A 21,615-nucleotide genomic window follows, 5' to 3' on the forward strand; every position below is an offset into this window, starting at 1 on the left:
CAGTAGAAAAAAAAAAAGTATCTAACATCTAACCTTCTAAAAACATGTTTGTTAAAAGCCAGATGTGGTAGTATATGCCTTTAATCCAGGCAGAAGCAGATGGATCCCGGGCTACACAGAAAGAACCTGTCTCAAAAAAACAAAAACAGACCCAACAACAAAACCAACCAACAAAGTAGATGTATAAAGACACGTTTGATTAATCTATGTGTTTATTTTGGGGGCAGGGCACACATGCCATGTGTGGAGGTAAGAGGACGATTTGCAGTAGTCAGTTTTCTCCTTCCACCATATGAATTCTGAGGATCTCAGGTCATCAAGGCCTGGCCAGCAGGTACCATTACCCACTGAGCCATCTCACTGGCCTCTCAAAACTATTAGACTAACTGTTAAACTAACTAACTCAGACAGGTTCGGACCATGCATGGCTCAGTGGTACACTACCTGGTTAGCATGTGGGAGGCCCTGGATTCAACCCCCAATACTGCAAAATTAACTGACTAATTAAAACAGACTCTCGGACTAAGGTCAGAGCAAAAGAGCAAGAGAAAGAGAGGGCAAGAAGGCACACAGGTGGCTGGTGATGTCCTAGCCTCATAGTCTTCCAGGGATCCTGTTCCAGGAAAGGACATACCTTATCCATATGGAAGATCAAATCCAACTCACATACATTTTCAAAACACTTATCCAGCGTCTCCACAAAAACCTAAGGAACAAGAAGAAACAAGAAAAGAGAAGACCATGACTTACTGTTTGACAGATGCCATATGCGAAAGGAAAAGGACATGCTTGGCACACACCCTAGTCCCGCTGCCGCCAAAGCTGAGGCAGGAAGACAGCCTGAGACCAGAGGTTTGGGGCCAGCCTGGGCTACACAGTGAGACCACAACCTCATGAAAAAAGGCTGACACTAGAGAAGCAGGTCTGTAATCCCATCTACTCAGGCAGGAGGATTGCAAGTTCAAGGATTGCTCAGGCAACTGGGGGCAACACCATGTCAAAATTTTACAAAAGTAAAAATAAATAAAAAAAGTAATGCAAAAGGGGCAGCCATGGCACTCTTTTTTACCTCACAACAGATCTCAAAAACAAATCAGCAAGCCCTGCCTCCATTCGCTGATACCCACTTAACCAATTCAGGGGATTGATCATTTAAACAGGAAAGCCTTGTTTTCAATTTAGCAATTCAACCAGCAAACACATTAAAAGATGTTAATTTACATAAAAGGATAAAACACAAACTACTTATCATACTATGTCCTTTCCCCAAACTTGAAGTACACATTCATTTAAAAAATTTTTCTTAGAGTATTAATATAATTTTGTCTTTAGTAATTTATTCATTTTGTTTCTCAAGTCACAGTTTCCTTGTGTCAGCCCTGGCTGTTCTGGAACTCACTCAGTAAACTAGGCCTGACCTCAAACTCAGAAATCCGCACAGTTCTGCTTCCTAAGTGCTGGGATTAAAGGCTTATGATGTTACACCTGGCCAGATATCTGTTCTAAATAATTATATGTATGTTGGTCAGGAGTGGTGGCGCATGCCTGTAAGCCCGGGGAGGCAGATGCAGGCAGATCATTGTTAGTTTGGGGACAGCCTGATCTACAAAGCAAGTCCAGGGCAGCTAAGGCCACATACACAGTGAAATCCAGTCTTGAAAAAAAAAAAAAAGAATTGCATGTATGTTGTGTGTGTGTGTGTGTGTGTGTGTGTGTGTGTGCGCGCGCACGCATGCAGGCACATACACGCATGTGTATAAGTCAGAGCACAACTTGTGAACTGGATCTCTCCTTCCAAAAAGAAGGTCAAGGTATCAAACTCAGGTTACTTTGCTTGGCAGCAAGTACCTTTACATGCTGAACCTTCTAGCCAACCCAGCTCCTAAGTTTTTGACTCCTCCCTCAGAGTAGGACCTCGTTTTACAGCCTCATTGTCAGCACTGGCATGATGTTCAATGCTGGATAAAAACGGTCTCATCAGGAACAGTACAGCAGGCACACTCTTGCACAGTGGCTCAAGATGAGTACAAAAAAAAAAAAACAAAACAAACAAATAACCCTGGGCCCTCCCACATCAATCATCAGTCACAAAAATGTCCAACAGGCTTGCCCACAGGCCCATCTAGTGGGGCATCTTCCCAGATGGCTCTAGCTTGTGTCAAGTTGGCATAAAACTAGCTAGCACAACTGATCCCTTTTCAACGTGACATACAAGCACATCACTGTTAAGACATAACTACTCCTTTCTCATCTGTCCATCCCTAAAATCTCATATTAACAACAAAATATAACATTCTCCAACTTTTAAAAATATTATTTCTGTGTATGTATGTGTGCTTGTGTGTGTGCCTAAGGAAACCAGAAAAGTGTTGGCTCCCTGAAGATGGAGTTCCAGGCAGTGATGAGTTGCCTTATGTGGGTACTGGGAATCAAACTTGGGTCCTCTGTGATAACAATATGTGCTCTTAACCACTGAGCCATTTCTCCAGGCCTCTCCCCTTTTTAACTTTTAAAAGTCCCACAGTCTTAAGAATCCCAACACTTTAAAAGTTCAGTTTCAGCCAAGCAGTGGTGGCTCATGCCTTTAGGAGGCAGAGGCAGGCAGATCTCTGTGAGTTCAAGGCCAGCCTGGTCTACAAAGTGAGTTCCAGGATAGCCAGGGCTATAGAGAGAAATGCTGTCTCAAAAAAACAAAAACAAAAAACAAACAAAATCCAAAGCTTCTCTAAAATTCCAATCTCTTAACTATAATAACTTAAATAATAAGTTATATTCTTATTTCAAAAAGGAAGAGCCAGGGCACAATCACAATCAGACTAAAGCAAAACCAAATTCAACAGTGTAAAAAGTTTACAACCCTCTGGGCTCCAAAGGGCCCACCCTCTGCAACACACACAGTTTGTCTCCTAGGCTCAAGCTAGCTCCCCTCCACACCTGCTGCAGTTCTTTGGAGGCCGTCCCATGGTGCTGTCATTTCAGAAATGCTGGAGTCTTTGCAACTGGGCTGTACCTTCACCAATAACCGCTTACCTTCACCAATAACCTCTCTGGGTTCTCTTCAGGGACCGTGACCCTACCACACGGTGCTATGCCTCAGCGTCTCTCCATGACCCCTTCAGTCCCGGGACTTGGACTGCACCTCCACCAGTGGTCTCGTTTATACTCTCATGGTGCCAAGCCTCAGATGCTCGCCATAACCCCTTCATGCCTTCAAAACCAGCATCACCAGTATGAATAAGAGATGACTCTTATTCATTACCAAGGCTCCCAGCATTGAAAGTCAGCCTCAGAGCCCTCTGGATCACAGTTTCTGTATGCTGACCCTAAGGAAACACGTCTCAAAAAATTTTACTTCGGGGCTGGAGAAGATGGCTCAGAGGTTAAGAGCACTGGCTGCTCTTCCAAAGGTTCTAAATTCCATTCCCAACAACTACATGGTGGCTCACAGCCATCTATAATGAGATCTGGGTGCCCTCTTCTGGCATGCAAGTGTACATGCAGGCAAAACACTTTACACATTACAAATAATTAAATCTTAAAAAAAAAAAAAAAAGATTTCACTTCAATAACTAAGGTCTCTTCTTAATTACTGTTAATTTCTTAGTTCTGGTAGGTTAACATCACTTGTCCCAGGAAAGTGTTGGTCTCTTCTTAATCATGGCTGATTCTTCATCCCCAGCTGACCAGAAACAGATTCTTAATTCAAAATATCATATAAATGGCCTGATAGTCTTTAGTTCCTCTGAAACATTACAAGCCAGGCCTCTAGCATCAACATTTCTCTCAGCATTCTTATCTTCCAAGCTCCCACAGAACAAGCCACTGAACTCTGAGCACTCAAGAGCTTTTCTAGCCCAAATCTCAAATGCCACCGTGACCTTCCCAGAAACACATGGTTGGATCTGTCATAGCAATACCCCAAAACCTAGTACCAATTTTTGCCTTAGTTAGAAAGCAAAGTGTTATTCTATCCAGAGCTCAACTACTGTTTTCCTTGATGATGTGATATCAAGATGCAATGGGCAAAAGTGTCAGTCCCACCTCCAGATCTGGGACTGATAACTGACATGGCTTCTCCTAGAAACCAAACACTGGAAAATGGCAGACTATTAAGTATTAATACTCTAGGACCTAGCAGCTGTACTCCTTGGGTGTATACCTTACAGAAATACATGCATGTGTAATGCCAAAACAGACACAGTCATTCTAGAGTGGCACTTTTTAAAACTCTTTGCACTTTAAGTAATACAGTGTTCGTTTAAGAATAGCAGTTTAAGTGGGCAGTGGTTGCTCATGCCTTTTAATCCCAGCACTTGAGAGGCAGAAGCAGGTGAATCTCTAAGTTTGAGGCCAGCTTGGTCTACAAAGCAAGTTCTAGGATAGCCAGGGCTACCCAGGGAAATCCTGTCTCAAAGAAACAAAAACAAACAAGCAAACAGAATAGCAGCTAAATATGAGTTTGAATCACCACACTGGTACTTCGTGGTGAATCTTTATAACCTAAAAATGCAAATCCATTAGCACTGGGAATTTCGTCAGATTAGAAAGTCTTTACACACATATTCCAAATCAAATTTTCTGGAAAATATTAAAGAATACGCTGAGAAAATGGCAATAACAAGGACTGATTTTTCTTCCTATGCATCAGAATTTGTCATAAAACCTCAGGATTTCAAATATTGTAAAACTACAGAAGAGCACAGGGCCAGCAAGATGGCCCGATAGCAAAGATGCTCATGGACAAGCCTGACAACTTGAGTTTGATCTCCAGGACTCACACAGTACAGGGCGAATGCCTGACTCACCAAGGTATTTCTGACTAGTTTTATGACAACTTGTCACAAGCTAGTCGTCAGACTGGCCCGTGGGCAAGCCTGTGGGGTATTTTCTTGACGGGTGATTATGTGGGAGGGCCCAGCTCAGTCACGGTGGCGGTACCACCAGTGGGCTGGTGATCCTGGATTACATAAGAAGGCAAGCCACAGAGAGCAGGGTAGTAAGCAGCACTCCTCGGTGGCTTCTGCATCAGCTCCCATCTCCAGGTCCCTGCCCAGCATGAGTTTCTGTCCTGACTTCCTCAGGGATGGACTGTGATGTGGAACTATAAGCAGATACAAACTGTTTCCTCCACAAGCTGCTTTTGCTCATGGTGTTTTATCACATACATGGACTAGAAACCCTAATAAGTCAGACCTCTAAACCTACACCATTGTACTCACATTCTTGGGCATACACGTATACACACACACACACACACACACACACACACACACACAGAGTTAATTAATTAAAATATAGATACTTACAATAAAACGATTTTTTAAATAAATGGAGTGTTTGTAGTTGGTGGGAATTGAGCTTTTGTTGGCTTTACTTACTTACTGGCCTTGTATGCTGACACACATACACTTGGTCCTTTACTTTCCCGAGTTTCCCTTTCCTGGGCTCTTGAAGGCTTTCTGAAGGAACTTGCTTTCGTATCTAGTCCACTGATTCTGCCTTGGAGGCTGCCGTTGTCTTTGCTTGACCTCCCAACAAGGGAATGCTGTATTTACTTCAAATATTACTTTATGTTTTTCTTTTATGATTTTGCAACTTTTGTGGGGTTCTTAGTTTCCTTTTTAGGCAAGGTCTCACTGGCTAGAACTCACTATGTAGACCAGGTGAGGTCCTGAACTTGGCAATGATCCTCCTGCCTCTGCTTCCTAGAGTGCTGGGATTATAGGCATGCACTACCACAACTGGTCCAATTTTGTAATTTTGTTGGAATCAATATTGGGTAATCTATAAGTGAATTTTCAAACACTATCCTTAATCATCACATAAGATTTTAACTATACATTTGTATATACAGGAAATTCACTGTTTTCTAGACCTCAAACTCAGAAAGCATAACTTTCATGTGGAGGTCAGAGGGCAACCTCAGGTTTTGATCCTCACTTTCTACCTTGTTTGAGATGGGGTCTCCAGCTGTTCACCCCTTCTATGCCAGAAAAACTGGTGTATGATTTTTTGGTATCTTATCCATTTTTCTCCCATCCTGGTAGATGCTGAGATTTCCAGATTTCCATCCTGTTGTTTTTCCTTTCAAATTCCAGTAAAACTGTCCCATGTAGTTTCATTCTTAGTCTATTTAAAACCTCTTTTGTTTTCAAAATCAAGATCTCACAAAAGGCACCCTGTGCTCCCCACTAATAACCCTGCCTTGGCCTCCAGAGCGGCTGGGATTACAGCACCACAATGCTCAGCTTCCAAACTTGCATTCTGTTTTGTAAGGGATACTTTTGTTTTGAGTGTGCCTTTAGACTTCTTCCTTAAGGTAACACTGGCTCTTGGTTTTGCAACTAAAATTAGTTATGCAATAAATGAAGAGAGAAAGCACTTGCTTTCATAGCCAATCCACTGATTTCACCTTGGAGGCTGCTGTTGTCTTTGCTTGACCTCCCAACAAAGGAGGTCATGCTTGAGGCACCATGCCAAGTAAAAATACAATGTATAAACACTTAGGACTGGGGAGATGGTTCGATCTGTAAGTGCTTGCTTTACAACCATAAGGGCCTGAGCTTGATCTCCCAGAACCCAAACAAAAAGCCTAGTACAGCAGAGCCTGGCCAAGGGGAGGCAGAGACAGGATGATGCCTGGGGCTTGCTGGCAAGCCTGTCTTAACAGAATCAGCAGCTACAAGTCCAGTGAAAAGTTAACTATCTCAAAAGTCAAGGTGGAAAGCAATTGAGGAAGGCACCAGATGTTAACCTATGGCCTCTACAGTATCTACACAAATACAAGTCCATGTGTCTTGCACACAAAAAGTATAAATACTTAAATGTAATTTGGTTTCGGAGCTAAGAAGAAAATTCAACATTAAAAACCAAGGGCAGTCTCTCTTACTCTCTTACTCTTACTCTTTCTCTCTCTCTCTCTGCAAGCCCCCTTCCCCTAATAAACCTCCCACGTGGAACCGAAGAAAAAAAAAAAAACAAACAAAAAAACAAGGGCTGGGTAGAAACCACTATCCAAGTGGTCCTGGAAGGCTGCTCAGGCATTTTCCCAGAGCGCCACCTGGTGGACATCTGGAAACTCTTATCAGATTGATGAGACTGAAAAAAGGATCCAAACAAAGGCTGGTTACTTCCTCCCCAACTCCCCCACTCCCTCACCTCCATGAAAACTCTAAAGTTGCTGCCATTATTCTGTGGCCACACATACCTGAATGAGGTCCAAGATCCCAAGTTCACTCTCTGATGCATCCACACAGAACACAAAGTAGAGGGTAGCGTAGTGCCGGTAAATCAGTTTGGAGTCAGGGCCACCAATCAAGCTGTGGAAAACGGTAGTAAATAGTTGAGAACTTGAGTGTTAAAGTGTCAAAGACCCCTGCACCAAAAAATGGGATGGGCCTAACGAAGAGGAGGGAGGCTGAGACCCGGCACTTTCCACACAAATGGCAGCCGCGCCCTGACTTCACCTTTACCTTCCTCTTGCCAGTGACTCTAAATCAGAGTGATGACTGGAGAGCTGGCTCAGCATTGAAGAGCAAGGGTTGTTCTTCCAGAGGACCCAGGTTCAATTCCCAGCACCCATATGGCACCCATATGGCAGCTCACAACTGTCTGGAACCCCTGTTCTAGGGAATCCAACTCTTTCACATAGACATATATGTTGGCAAAACACCAATGCACAGAAAATAAGAATAGATAAAGTATTTTTTAAAAAAGATAAACTATAAAGAGAAAGAAAAAAAAAAATCAGAGTGATGTCTGAAGCCCAGTATTGTGTTTCCCAGAGAATCAGGTGTCTCCCTGAACAGGGCATGCTAAGAGCAGGTTCTGGGTCTGGTGCAGTGGTACACATCTTTAATCCTAGCACCCAGGAGGCAGAGGTAGGCGAACTTCTGAGTTCAGGGCCAGCCTGGGCTACATAAAGAAACCTAGTCTTGACCGACAATCCCCTACACACACACACCAGAAAAAGAAAAGGTTATGCTGCATCAGGTGCCACTGACCACTGAGTGTGCCAGAAAAAGCAAAAGCAAGGAAGGCCACCAGAGTGGGGCTGGGGGAGGAGGGGATGGGGGCCTGAAGCTGGTTTTACCTTCCGCCTTCTAAGAAGTTACAGATGTTGTCGTCTCGCTTGAGGACCAGATGGAAAGTCTCTCGAACAATCTGCTGTTGAATTTCTTCTGGCTATGGAACAACAACAAAAAGCAGGGTCAGGGGGCAAGTGAGGAGTGTGCCCATCAAGGACAGATATGTAAGAAAGGGTTCCAGGCTAGAGAGATCAGCGGTTAAGAGCAGTGGCTGCTCTTCCAGGGGACTCAGTTTCAATTCCCAGCACCCACAGGGAGCTTACAACTGTCTGTACCTCCAGTTCTGGGGGGGTCTAACACTCTCACATCAATGCACATAAAATAAATTGTACCTACACACACACACACACACACACACACACACACACATATATATATATACACACATACATCTACCCATCCATCTATCCATACATACATACTCACACTCTCTAAATAAAATAATTTTTTAAAAAGGGATTTCACGCTGGGAACAATTGGAAAAGATCATGTATAAGCATGTGGAAACAGAGAATGACTATAAAAAAGACAAGGCTACGGGGATTAAGGTGGGCTTATTTACCAAGGTATTTCAGTCACAAACTATTACTGTCTTACAGGCCTGCTGAGATTCAAACAAGGAATCAGAATCCAAAATTTCACAAAGACCCTATGGTATTTTTTCTTTTTTTCTGACCCTAGCCCACTGAAAAATATCCATGCTGGGTAATTAACATGCCTCAAAGTGCCTGCACTGTATGAAGATCAAGATGTAATCATGTACATGTCTCAGAGTTAAATTTCTCATTTTTTTGGTTTTTTTACTTTAATACCAGTACTATAGATAAAATGCTGTTTTACTCACCAACAAAGGATTACTAAAGAGAATAGAAAATCCATTTACAGATGTGAATTTGGGACAACTAAGCAGTACTATAAATAAACTTTTTTCAGTCATGTAATCTTGAGAGACCTCAGCTGTGAATGAATCACTTGATAAGTCACATTTGATTTCCACTTATGCGGTTTATAATAAGTATGGCACCTTTTTATTTTTTTTAAGCCATGCATGGTGGCTAGCTTGGTCTACTTATTAAGTTGCAGGCCAGCCAGGAATACACAGTTGAGACCCAGTCTCAAAACAAACAAACAGAAAGGATAAGGGAGAAACTAGGTAGTTAAAAACTCTAGCTCAGAATCAGGTGATGGTGGTGCACACCTTTGATCCCAGCACTCAAGGCAGAGGCAGGCAGACCTCTCAGTTCAAAGCCAGCCTGGTCTACAGAGTGAGTTCCAGTATAGCCAGAGTACAAAGGGAAACCCTGTCTTACAAAACAAACAAAATAACAAAACCCTCTATATTAGGAACTGGAGAACTGGTTCAGCCATTAAGAGCATTTGTTCCCCTTACAGAGGGCCCAGTTTCAATTCCCTGTAGCCATGATGTCTGGCAACCATCAGTAAGGCCAGTTCCAAGGGATGCCCTCTTCTGGCCTCCCAGGGCACCAGGCAAACATGCGGTACACACATATTCATGCAGGCAAATCACTCATAAACATAAAATAAATAAATCTAAAAATAGTTTAAACCCTTAAACCCTCTAGATCAGCCTTCTCACAGGGTAATGTGCAATGAGTCAGCTAGGGATATTGTTTAAATGCAGGTTCTGTTTTAATTTGCCTGGGCTTAGGGCCTGAGACTGTAATTCTAACAAATTCCCGCAGACAGCAGTGCTTCAGGTCTGGGCACCACACCGAGTTGCACGGCATACGAAAATGTTCGGCTTAAATCTTCCTTAAGTCAGAAAAACACATTTAAAAAACTTAATCCCTTTCTTTCTACACCACTGAATCTTAGCTGTGAAATGGCCAGTTATTTAAAAGCTATTAAGTTGGGGTGGGAAGGGGAGGGGGCGTTTGCAGTAGTGAACACACAAACAGGGAACTAATCACTGAGAAGAAATGGCAGGCTCGGCGTGGGTTCCGAAAGGCTCTGGGTATCTATGAATGCATGAATGCAAACTTGCTAATCACTGGCCCACAAATTGGAACAAATCAATCACTATCTTCCTGGTTTCCATGTGAACACACCAAGCTCACATTTGCTTGGATGTTGTCAAAGATTAACTCTGTGTGCTCAGAAACACAGAGCACAGTAAGCACCAGCACTCTTTTAAATTGACAAGAACATCTTTTCAACTAAAGCCCTTTATACAACTCTAAAGGAAGTAGCAAAAATGGGGATGTGGTGGTGATATAAAACAATGAGGCCAACTAATTCCTGGTTCAACAAAAAGGCAAACTACCACCTGTTTACATGCCCCAGTTATTCTAACAACCTGTCCTATCTTTCAGTACACTGCAATTTTCAAGGGACTTTCACTCAAGAGGTTCTTAAACAATTCTATGATCTTCAGAGATATACAAATGGCCAATAAGCATAGAAAAGACAGGTGCTCAGCATCCTTAGTCACTATGGAAACAGACATCAAAACCTTTTAAAAGGAGATCCATTTTCATCCACTAAAATGCCTTTAATTAAAGAGAACATGGCTAGGATTATATAGCTCAGTGGTAGAGGATTGCCTAAAATAAGGGAGGCTCTGAATTCACTCCCTGCTTCAGAAAACAAAAATAAACAAAAAAGATAAACTTTGGAGAAGATAGGAAGAAACTGGAATAATCAATGGTATCAACAGCTGACAGTAATGTGAAAGGGTACAACCACTTGAAAAACATTTTGCCAGTTTCTTTAAATGTTTATCATTGGGCTATTATGTAGCCTGATGATTCTACTTCACATATAGTCAGGAGAAATGAAAAGATAGGTCCATACTAAAACTCAACACATGAATGTTCACAGCAATTAATGAGAAATAAATCTATGGATGAACAGCAGAGCACAACAGCACCTGCCTGGAATTCCAGGGTGCAGAAGGCTATGGTAACATCACTTCTCTTTTGGTGGTTGTTTGGGTTTGGACTTTGTTGCTTATAATATCTTCACTATGTAGCCAAGGTTAGCCTTAAACTCACAGTCCTCCTGCCTCAGTTTCCCAAGGGCTGATTACAGACCTGTGCCACTAGGTCCAGCTAGGCAGAAGGATCTCCAGTTCCAGGACAGCCTGAGTTACATAATGGAATCCTGCTTCAAAATAAATAAAGAACACACATATATACAAATGCCATGACAAAATTTGAAGATGTCTTGGCAAGTAAAAGAGAATGTGGGTAAGCGCTTGCTTAAGGCTAGAGAAGCTGATGGCTGACAGGGAGGAGTTTCTTTAGGGATAGAGACAAAAATGTTCTCAAATTGTGATAGATGCCACCAAACTGCATACATCAGGTAGCTGGATAGTAATTTGTATCTCAATAACTTAGAAAATAGAAGAAACAAATGCACACACCAAGTTGAAGTTACAATAACTGTTTTTTAATGTAATTTTAAAATCCTATTTTCAAAAGCAAGATATTCTTTTCATTTATGATGAAAAAGGAATAAAATTACAACAGACATTTATTAACCTGCAGAAAAGGTGAGGCTGAATGTTTTCTTATTCCATTGCCTTTCAGGTTTAAACAGTCTCTCAGTTACATATTTTCAAATCTAATCATGAATAGAACGTTAGGAAACAGGAGGCAAATAACGACATTTGGGTTTTCCCAAAGAAAATATTTCTAGAAGATTCAAATTTGCAAGAACATTGCTGAGCCATCCTGTAACAGAATTTATTATTTATTTAGTTATTTGGGGTTTTTTTTGTTTTGTTTTTTTGAGATATGGTCTGGTGTAGCTCAAGCTGGCTTTGGATTAGCTGTGTACCTAAGGATAACTTTGAAGTCCTGATCCTCACGCCTCCATTTTCCGAGTTCTGAGCTTAGAGATGTGCAAACTACATCTGGCATCTTGTAATATCCCATTTCCCTGCCGATTTGTAAAGAGACTTTCCGTAACCTTACAGGTTACGTCCTAGACAATGCTGAAGCAAGTGATTCCAGGAAATAACTTCTCCCCCACTCCTTTGAGAAAACAGAAACTCAGAAGAACCCAACGACCCGATCATCACAAAACTACGCTCATCAATTTAAAAAAAGAAAAAAAGCTTAAAGACAGTGGCTTCTGTCATCCAGCATCTCAATAAGGCACACTGTGTACCTCGTCTGGACCTAAGACCCAAGGGGAAGTGTCACAAGGCACCGTAAAGCCGGGATCCAAGGAGGGTAAGAGAGGAGCAGGGGTGGTCGGGTCATGCACGGTGCAGCCGAGCGCTGCTGCGGGCAGAGGGGAGGGAATGGGTGCGGATACTCCGCAGGGGCGTGGCGGGCCGGGCCGCACTCACAAAACGCTGGTAGAAGCGGACCAGCCGCGGCTTCCCATGGTTGTTGAAAACCAGAATCGCCTGAATCATCTTTGCCGGTCCGGCCTCTCTCCGCTCCAGCTGCTCCAAGACTGCACCTTCTTCCGCCACAACACGGATACTTCCGGTTGATGCCCTGCTAAAAGCCGCTCCCGGAAACAGCCTCCGTGCCATAGGGTCCGAGCACCGAAGGGTCCGGCCGCTCTGGCGCCCTGGTGAGGTCGGCGGGATTGCTGTGGAGGCCGAGGAGCAAAGGTCGCGCTGGCCAGTCTGGTTATCAGTCCGAGCCTTCCTAGGACGTGAATCCCGGAATTGGCACCTCCGTCAGCAACGCTGATCGAGGGCAGCATCTCCTGCCAGCAGCCGAGCCAGTTTGAGGGATCAGGAGGGAGTTTGTGTGGCTTCATCGCCTCCTAACCTTTAGCCTGCAAAATTGGGCTTTTGTTTTTCAAAAAGCTGGGCTTTTGTTTTTCATTATTACAGTGCTGCAGTAAATTAGGCAAAAGTCTCCTCTTGTAAATGATCAGTCTCTCCTTTAGATAATGAAAGTTGAAATCACAAGGACTCTTTCATGGAATTTCATTTGAAAGGAACTGTTGGGCCCAAACTTTTGTTTTCTTATTTGTTTGTTTGTATGTTACCTCTTTTTAAAAAAAAAAAAAAAAAAAAAAACAGGGTCTCAGCCGGGTGTGGTGACGCAGGCCTGTGATCCCAGCACTCAGGGAGGCAGAGATAGGTGGATCTCTGTGAGTTCGAGGCCAGCCTGGTCTACAAAGGGAGTCCAGGACAACCATGGCCACACAGAGAAACCCTTTCTCAAAAAAACAACAAAAACCAGTCTTACTATAAAGCCTTGGCTGACCTTGAACTCAGAGATTCAAGCCTCTGACTCCCAAGTGCCGGGAGGCCACAGCACATGCACCCCTGAGTTTTTTGTAAATAAAAATTCAAATGACTATTGCACTGAAGTGTGACAAAATGATTCATATGTTGGGAAGGACTATCAAAGAGAATTCTGAAACAGAGTAACAAGAAGGAACTAGCTTTACCCACTGAGTGAAACAACCAGGATAGGTAGAAGTATGTTTCCAAGTTACATTTATATATTTGTTGGGGGAGAGTTGCAAGTGACAACTTCAGGAGTCAGTTCTCTGCCGCTGTAGGGAGATCTGATGTAGGTCATCTGGCTTGACAGGGCCTTTACCTGCTGAGCCACCTCACAAGCCCTAAACCGAAATTAAAGGGAGACGTATTTGAACTCTAACACAATAACCTGTAGTAAAATTATTTTAAAGATTTAAAATTTTAAAGATTTCTTTTTTTTTTTTTTCGTTTTTGGGTTTTTGGGTTTTATTAAGACAGGTTTCCCTGTGTAGCCTTGGCTGCCCTGGACTCGCTTTGTAGACCAGGCTGGCCTCAAACTCAGAGATCCACCTCCCTCTCCCTGAGTGCTGGGATTACAGACATGCATCACCACACCCGGCAGTTAAAGATTTAATTTTAACTATGTGATTTGTATCTGTGTGCCAATATGAGCATATGTGTTCAGTGCCCTCAGAGACTACTAACTACCTCAGAGTTACAGGGAGCTGTGAGCCACCGGAACTGAGCGCTGGGAGCAACTCCCATCCTTTGGAAGAGAAGTAGTCTTAACCACTGAATCATCTTTCCAGCTCTTGGCTTGAAATAATTTTAATATATGATGCAGGGGTCATCATAGTTCAGCTGTGGGAGGGAGTTCAAGAATGCTGTTGAGATAACTGATTAACACTTGAGAAAAACAGTTTAACTATCTCATGTTTCCATATAAATTAAAGGCACAGTGGATCAAAGAGGTAAGTAAAAAACAAAATAAAGGCCTTGCAGATGGCTCAGCAGATAAACTCACTTGCCCATTAGGACTAACAAACTGGGTTTGAGTTTGATGCCCAGAACCTAAGGGAAGGAAAGAACTGGTTTCCAAAAATTGTCCCTAACCTCCACATACTTGCTGTGGTATATGAGCACGTATGTTCACACACAAACAATAATTAAAATGTATGATAGTTATAAAGGGATGTAACACAAATAGAATGCTTACACAAAATCCTGGGTCCCATCTCCAGCACTATAGAAAAGCTGGTATGACAGTACATGTCTGTAAGATTTGGGAGATAAAGGCAAGAGGTAGAGACAGAAATTGAAAGTCATCCTCCAAAGCGCGTAACAAAAGAAATATATGCGGGGACCAGTGAGATGTCTCAGCAGGTAAAGGCACTTGCTGCCACTCCTGATGACCTGATTTGGATTCCCTGAACCCACGTGATGGGAGAACAAACTTAAATTATCCTCTGACCAACATGTGCGCACACACAAACACACGGTAATAAATGTAACCAAAAAAAATTTAAGGACTAAATGCAGGAAATAAAAAAATGTTTAATTTCACTCTAAATATAAGAAATGGCAAATTAAAATGTACTTAAGAACTTTCACCTTACCAGATAGTTGTTCAAAATCTCCATCCCCAGTTCTGGCAAAAGTACATTGGTACTGACATTGCAGTTTAAAACAACCCCTTGGGGAAGCTACTTGGCAACATAACAAGAATTTTACAAAAGCTGCCCAGGAATCTGACTCTGGAAAACTGTTTCTAAATAATCAAAAATACAGTGAGGAGCCAGCATTGTGGAAGCAGAATCAGGCAGATCTCTGTGAATTTGTGGTCAGCCTACTCTAGATAGTCTCTAAAATATAACTATGAGTATTGACCGTGATTACATAGCAAGAGTGGGAAAAGTAATGTCCAGTTTTACATGTGGACATATTAGAACCAAGGTAATTTTAACAGGTCAGAATGAAACTGTGGGTCTTTTCCAGCTACTCAGGATGTGACCCCAGGTTTCCATGCAGCTCTGAGCCAAGCCATTTTTCTGTCCTGGGAAGAGGGTTTTGTCTCAGATTCTCTAACTGCTAAGCTTGAAAACTTTTATGTTTGTTTATTTAGTTGTTGTTTTTGTTTTTCCAGATAGGACTTGTCTGTGTAGCCTTGGCTGTCCCGGATTTACTCACTTGGTAGACCAGGCTGGCCTGGAAACTCACAGAGATCCACTTGCCTCTGCCTCCCTGGGTGCTGGGATTCCAGGCGTGAGCCTCTGTGCCCAGCCGTTAATTTTTTATTCCCTTGGGAGGTGTCCATGGGCCACTGTGTGTGTGAGTATTGCGATCCCCACACAACTGCTGGAGTTGGTTCTCCCTTCCACTGTGTGAGTTCTGGGAATCAAACTTGTCTCTAGGCTCAGTCAGTGCAAGTACTCTTACCCACAGAGCCTTCTTGCTGTCCCTTTTTGTTGTTGTTCATTTGCTTGCATCTCTTTGGTTTTGGTTTTATGAAGCAGGTCTCAAAAGCCTAGGCTAACCTCAAACTGTTAGCAACCCTGTCTATACCTCCGCCTCCCGAGCACAGAGATTATAGGTGCGAGCTACCCACCTGTCTTTGAAATCCTGTTCTTATCTGCAGAGCGCTTGGTTTTCCCTTCCTCAGGAACCTGATTTCAACCTAGCTTCAGACTGGACTCCTGATAAACAGTCTTATGCACCCAAACACTTCTGCCCACCAGAGAATGAACATTTTAACTCCTTTGTCTCTCCGGGGGCCTGTTGATTCTGCTCCCTCCCTGAATACCTCTGGGCATGGGCCCTTTTCTCACACTTCTCTCTGTCTGCTACAGTCCAAACCACACCAACCTCTAAGCTGAATATTGCAGCAGACTCCTGCAGAAGATGCTCATTGCCCCCATTTCTTCTCCGCCAACTGAGCTTCAGAATAGATGAGTCAGACCTCACTTCTCCACAGGATTGCTGGCTTTCAGAACATTAAGCAGAAAGATGTCAAAGCTTTAGTGAACATGAAGTCACCATGCCCGCTATCTGCCTCTCTTTCAAATACACCTTCCATCCTCTTCTGCCTTCTGAACTCTAGCCACAGTGGTCTTTCCTTCCTTGAAGTCCAAGATCCAGAGCCCTTCGTTTTTATCTCAGGCCATTAACAGACTAGCCTACAGTTGCCACAGTGCTTTGGGCAGTGAGATGTCCCAATGTCCCCCAGATACCCTTATGTGTACCCACCTTCCTGGCCATCCTCAAGAGTAAGGCTACATTGTGACCAGTCTGTAAGTCACCCCAGACACAGGACACCAATGACATGATTCCATATCCTTTTGCCCCTATATCGAAAAACCTTTTGTGGCCAGAGAAGCAGGGGACAACGGAAGAAACAAAAGCTTTGCCTTTGAAATCTCTGGACTTGAATCCTGGGTCCTCCACATAGGAACTGGGAGAGTTGTCTGAACCCATCCTTAGCTATATAGCAAGGTCAAGGTCAGCCTGCAATGAGGTCCTTTGTCAGAAAAAAAAAAAAAAAAAAAAAAGGAATGTAGGCTTTGAAGCTAACTGCCTGGATGTAGTTTCCTTTCTCTCACAACATATGCTATTCATGGAGCCTCAAGGCATCAGTCTCATGAATCAGAAAATGGGGACACTAATCATATGTGCATCGTAGGACTGTGGTGACAGGATACTCCGAGTATTTGACATGAGCACTAGCGCCAGGAAGGTGATATTAGTACAGGTCACAGAAAGCATCCGGCACTGCAGTTGATACATTAAGGAGAGTCAGTGACTCCTCCCTCCTCCAGCCTTCTTACCAGGATCGAGCAGGATACAGACTCTTGCCACGGTGTGTAGAATTAAACTCCAGACCTGTAGACTTCCTCTCTAGACCCCGTCACAGACCGGAGCGGGGGTACACTACCCACTGAGGCAGGGTTCGTGACCAAAGGCTTATCTCTTTTAAGATCGTGGCTCCATCTGGAAGATCATTAATCCCGGACGAGAATCCAGGAGTGTGGAGGAATTGTTTCCTGGAGATTCACTCATTCATAAAAAGCTCTCCAAGCAAAAAACAACAATAAAAATAGTGGTACCAAAAATATGGTCCAGGGCTGTGGTAGATCACCCACCTAGCAAGCATGAAGCCCTAGGTTTGATTACAAGCACTATTAAAAAATGTTTTTAATATAAAAAGTTGGCCCAGTGGAATGAGTCAAGACCTGTGGAGCAGCCAGACACAGGTGGGCAGGCTGTTGGCCTTCCCAAGAACAGCATCTTCCAGGAGAGCAGCCAGGTAGGTCTGTACTGGCTAGCTTTCCATCAACTTGACACAAGCTAGCATCCTCTGAAAGAGGGCCTTCCATTGAAATAATGTCTCCATGAGATCTGGTTGTAAGGCATTTTCTTAGTGGCTGATGGGGGAGAGCCCAGCCCATCGTGGGTGGAGCCATCCCTGGGCTGGTCATGTGGGTTCTAGAAGAAAGCAGGCTGAGCAAGCCAACAAGCAACAGCCCTCCATGGCCTCTGCTCCTCTCTCCAGGTTCCTGCCCTTCTTGAGTTCCTGCACTCACTGCTTTTAATGATGAGCTGTTAAGTGGAACTGTGAGTAAAATAAACCCTTTCCTCCGTAAGTTGCTTTTGGTCATGGGGTTTCATCAGAGCAGTAAGAACCCAATAAAGACAGAGGTCTATGACAGAAAACCCCATGGAGACACGGAGCCAAATAGAAATAAAGAAGTAGTACCTTGGATGTGGAACAGAGAACAGACCAAGGAGGGCTGGGTCAGGAGAACAGAGGCTCAGCAAGGAGGCTGGCACTGGGGAGAAAGGAAGGAAAGGAGAAAACAGCAAGAACGGAAGGAACCCACTCTCTTACCCTTGGAGCCCCTCTGTACTTAGACAAGGAACATTTCTCAATTTTACTCTTTGGGGGATTCATCAGGTATATGCCTGCCACCTAGGGAAAGGAACACTGGAGAAAGGCTTAGGAGAGCTAGCTTTGCATCCAAAGAGGGACACACACATACAAAAGCCAAAGCCTGGAGACCCTCCGTGAGTACTGAGGTCTTGGATTTGATTTCAGCAGAGTGTGTTAAATGGTATTCAGCTTGACAAACTGATCTCTCCAGGGTGGAAGTCGGTGTGGTCCCTTAATGACGCCATCGCAGAAGCTGGTAAGGGAGGAGGCACCTCAATCATCCTGGAGACAGACAAAGTGGCCAAGTCAAGAAATAGAAAAAAGCATTATTTCATAAAAGCCTTCTGGCAATCTTCAGACAAGGGCCTGAGCCTGTCATCCTCAGCCACAGCCTTGGTCTCACCGCATTAGAGCTGGCTCCAGAGCCCCCCCAGCAACTCCACCACTTCTCAGCTGGGGGCACAGACCCCCCCCCCCACACTTCCTTCCCTGACCTCCTTTGGTCAAAGTCATTCTTGTCATCTCTGAGGTGGATACCCCATTTTTTTGTGACTCCTTTGCTCTAAATGTTCTATTTGGAGGCTTTAGCTATCAGCTCAAATTTTCAAGTGAAATATGCTTCAGATAAACAACTAAATATAAGCTAAGCAGGAAGTTAAGGCTGAGCACAAGAAACATGAGTAGACAGGACTAATATTTAGCCCCTTTCCAGGCAAGTCTAGACTAAGAAGGAAAGGACATTTATTTGGCTGCACAAAGACTCCTACATGATTATTGTATCACTTCAAGAGAAACATTCTGAAACTTAATGGGTCCTTCTGTAATCTTTCCTTCCTTCCCTTGCTTTTATAAGTCTCTGGGTGGGGCTGCATGTCCACAGGGCATTTCAGGTCCTCCAGCAAGAAGGTCTCAGGTTGTCACCTCACCGTCTGTTAATTCCATGAGTGAATTTCCCTGAATTCCTCTTAAAAATTACACATCAGAGGGGCATAGGAGAAGAGGGAGGGAGGGTGGGACTGGGAGATGAGGGAGGGGGCTACAGCTGGGATACAAAGTGAATAAATTGTAATAAATAAAAAAAGAATTACACATCATTTATCTTAGCTTCCACTCCTTGTACCCCAGCCGTACTGTGTATGGTACAAAGCTCCCACCAAGAGACACAACAGTGCCAGGGCCAGGTCCACAGCCGTCCCCTTGACCTACCCATTCCTCATCCTCTGCCCCATCCCCTTGCTCTCGGATCTCCGCCGTGTTCCTCTCCAAAGACTTTTGGGCCATGATGTTGTCTGTCCAGGATGCTCCTGTCTTTCCATCACCAGCAAAATTACACTTGGTCACTGTTCCCAGTTCCAGTTTGGCTAAGGAATCTGAAAGAAGAGAAGTTGAATGGCCTCTCTCCTTACAGACTAGCTGGGTTAAGTCAATCATTCTGGTGGGGTCCACTAAGTCTAGCTTGACTTGTTCTCTGGTGTGGCCACTAAAGTTTTTGGTGAGACTCCCAAGTCACCAGAGAGCAAGGGTCAGCCACAGTAAACAAGGAAGTAGATGGTACCTTGGAATATAGTGTGTCTAGGCTAAGGGTCCCAGAGTACTTAGACACAGATTTAGGAGTAAATCTCAAGGTCATAAGTCATGTCTCCATGGAAGGCACACCTGGCCTTCTCCAATAGCTCTAAGCAAGAGAGATGGGGAGCCTCTAAAGGGAGGCCAGGAGCCCCGAAAGGCTATTGGAACAGGCAAAATGAGTCACAGTGCTCACCTATGAAAGGACCATCACCCCGAGTTTTTAACCGCACTCCAGTCCCCAGCTCAAGTTCCATGACTTCCATCTCTGACTCAGGCATCCAGAATGCTACTGTCTGGTCTGGGGTGAGACTCTCTGTCAGCTCCAGCAGCTCCGGCTTGTTTACCAGGCCCTTCAGCACCTCCACAGTCAGCCTGTCAGTATCCCCCTTGGCTTCTACCTCTGTAAAGGATATGGAGCAGGAGTGTTAGTGTGCCTGGGGAGGAAACAGCCTCTGAGTACCTTCAGGAGCTGGTGAGGGCATCCAACCTGCCAGGGCTCATCAGAGAAGTCCACAGCAGAGACTGTATGGCCTGGACTCTGGAGCCGGGCTACCTGATGTAAATCTAGATTCTACCACAATCTGGGCCAGTGAGCTTTCTCTTTGTTCTTGGAGAATAGGGTTAAAAATGATGCCAGTCTGACAGCACTGACAGGCAGTACAGATGAAACACACACACGTAGAGCATTTAGCAAAGTATCTAGCATTGAGCCAGCCCTCAGCAAGGGTCTTTGGTTTTGGTTTTGTTGTCCCCATCTCAGAGATGAGAAAAAACAGGACTGAGAGGAGGCGGTATTCAAACACCCACAGCGCAATCCTTCCTTCCCACTGCGACTCTGTGACCAGGGTTCTCTCAGGTTCTAGAACCAGCAGCCAGCTTGTGGTCCCGATTCCCTCCACTGGCAACTCTCAGCAGCTCCAGGAGGAATCCAGGTTCTAAACCTGCAGGTGGTGGGGCCCCCGGGGCAGTAGGTGCCAGCGAGGTGCAGAAGGCATGCCTGGTTACCCCCACATCTTGTCTAACAGTTCTGCTGCAAGCACTTCCCTGCTGTGTGAGTCAAATGAACCCTTTCTCCTTTAGAGTTGCTTTTGTCAGGCATTCGGTCACAGCAACAGAAAAATAACCAATAAAGCAGAACAAATAGATTAGAGCCAAAAAGCAAACACCTGGGCAGGAGAAGAGCGACTTGCTGGGACCTGGCCTGGTCTGCACACAATGATAGTTAGAGCCCAAAGCCAGTCTGGGGCACAATTTTGCCAGGCTTCAGGAAATGGATTCAATTGGGAATGCCAACCTGGCTCCTGGAACAAAAATGGGACACTGGGGAATTCTCTGGGTAGGTTGGCAGGGGGGGGGAATCCAACAGGAGAATGCTAAAGCCAGAAAGAGCATCAAAGCCAACTGTGCTGAGAAGCGACTTCCAAGGATCTCAGAGGACCAACAGGACAGTCTAACAGCCTCTTAGGGACAGAAGACCCAGGATACCTACTGTAAGATGACATGAGGAAGCCTGTGTTCACCTTCCTGGTGGCACTGAAGTTGGGCTCAATTTCATTTCCCTTGGTGTCAAACTTTCTCCGGTGGATGCAGCTGGGCCGGATATACAGCACGTAGTAGCGCTCCTGGGGAAGGCAAAGAAAAGGTGTTTCACTGCCTACCGCAGTCTAGCCCAACCCCAGGACACACACACACACACACACACACAAGTAGAGGAATGTTCATTCAGAACATGGATGCTCTGCCAAAGGATCACATCCAAAGACCTTCTAGGTCTGTGTGATCTGGCTGACAAGAGATCACATTCAAAGATCTTTTAGGTCTGTGTGATCCGGCTG

The 21,615-nt window shown here is 44.3% G+C and overlaps 2 protein-coding genes across 5 annotated transcripts in view; both read right to left on the reverse strand.

The window, feature by feature from the left end:
* Positions 1-12,732, reverse strand: part of Ap3s2 (adaptor related protein complex 3 subunit sigma 2) — a 45,899-nt gene extending 33,167 nt beyond the window's left edge. Inside the window, exons 1-4 of the mRNA XM_055623659.1 lie at positions 12,406-12,732; positions 8,093-8,184; positions 7,208-7,319; positions 635-706 (exon numbers count right to left, since the gene is read on the reverse strand). Coding sequence (XP_055479634.1) covers positions 635-706; positions 7,208-7,319; positions 8,093-8,184; positions 12,406-12,597 — 468 coding nt within the window. The 5' untranslated portion in view covers positions 12,598-12,732. The remainder of the gene's footprint in view (positions 1-634; positions 707-7,207; positions 7,320-8,092; positions 8,185-12,405) is intronic.
* Positions 12,733-14,821: 2,089 nt separating this feature from the next.
* Arpin (actin related protein 2/3 complex inhibitor) overlaps positions 14,822-21,615 on the reverse strand; it is a 12,902-nt gene continuing 6,108 nt past the window's right edge. For all 4 annotated transcript variants that reach the window (XM_055623654.1, XM_055623655.1, XM_055623657.1 and 1 more), the window contains 4 exons: positions 21,270-21,402; positions 19,974-20,180; positions 19,418-19,581; positions 14,822-18,493 (listed from right to left, as the gene is read on the reverse strand). In XM_055623654.1, the coding sequence (XP_055479629.1) occupies positions 18,485-18,493; positions 19,418-19,581; positions 19,974-20,180; positions 21,270-21,402 (513 nt within the window). In that variant the 3' untranslated portion in view covers positions 14,822-18,484. The remainder of the gene's footprint in view (positions 18,494-19,417; positions 19,582-19,973; positions 20,181-21,269; positions 21,403-21,615) is intronic.

This window comes from Psammomys obesus, unplaced genomic scaffold (assembly GCF_907164565.1).
Source record: "Psammomys obesus unplaced genomic scaffold, mPsaObe1.curated_primary_1811, whole genome shotgun sequence".
NCBI lineage: Eukaryota > Metazoa > Chordata > Mammalia > Rodentia > Muridae > Psammomys > Psammomys obesus.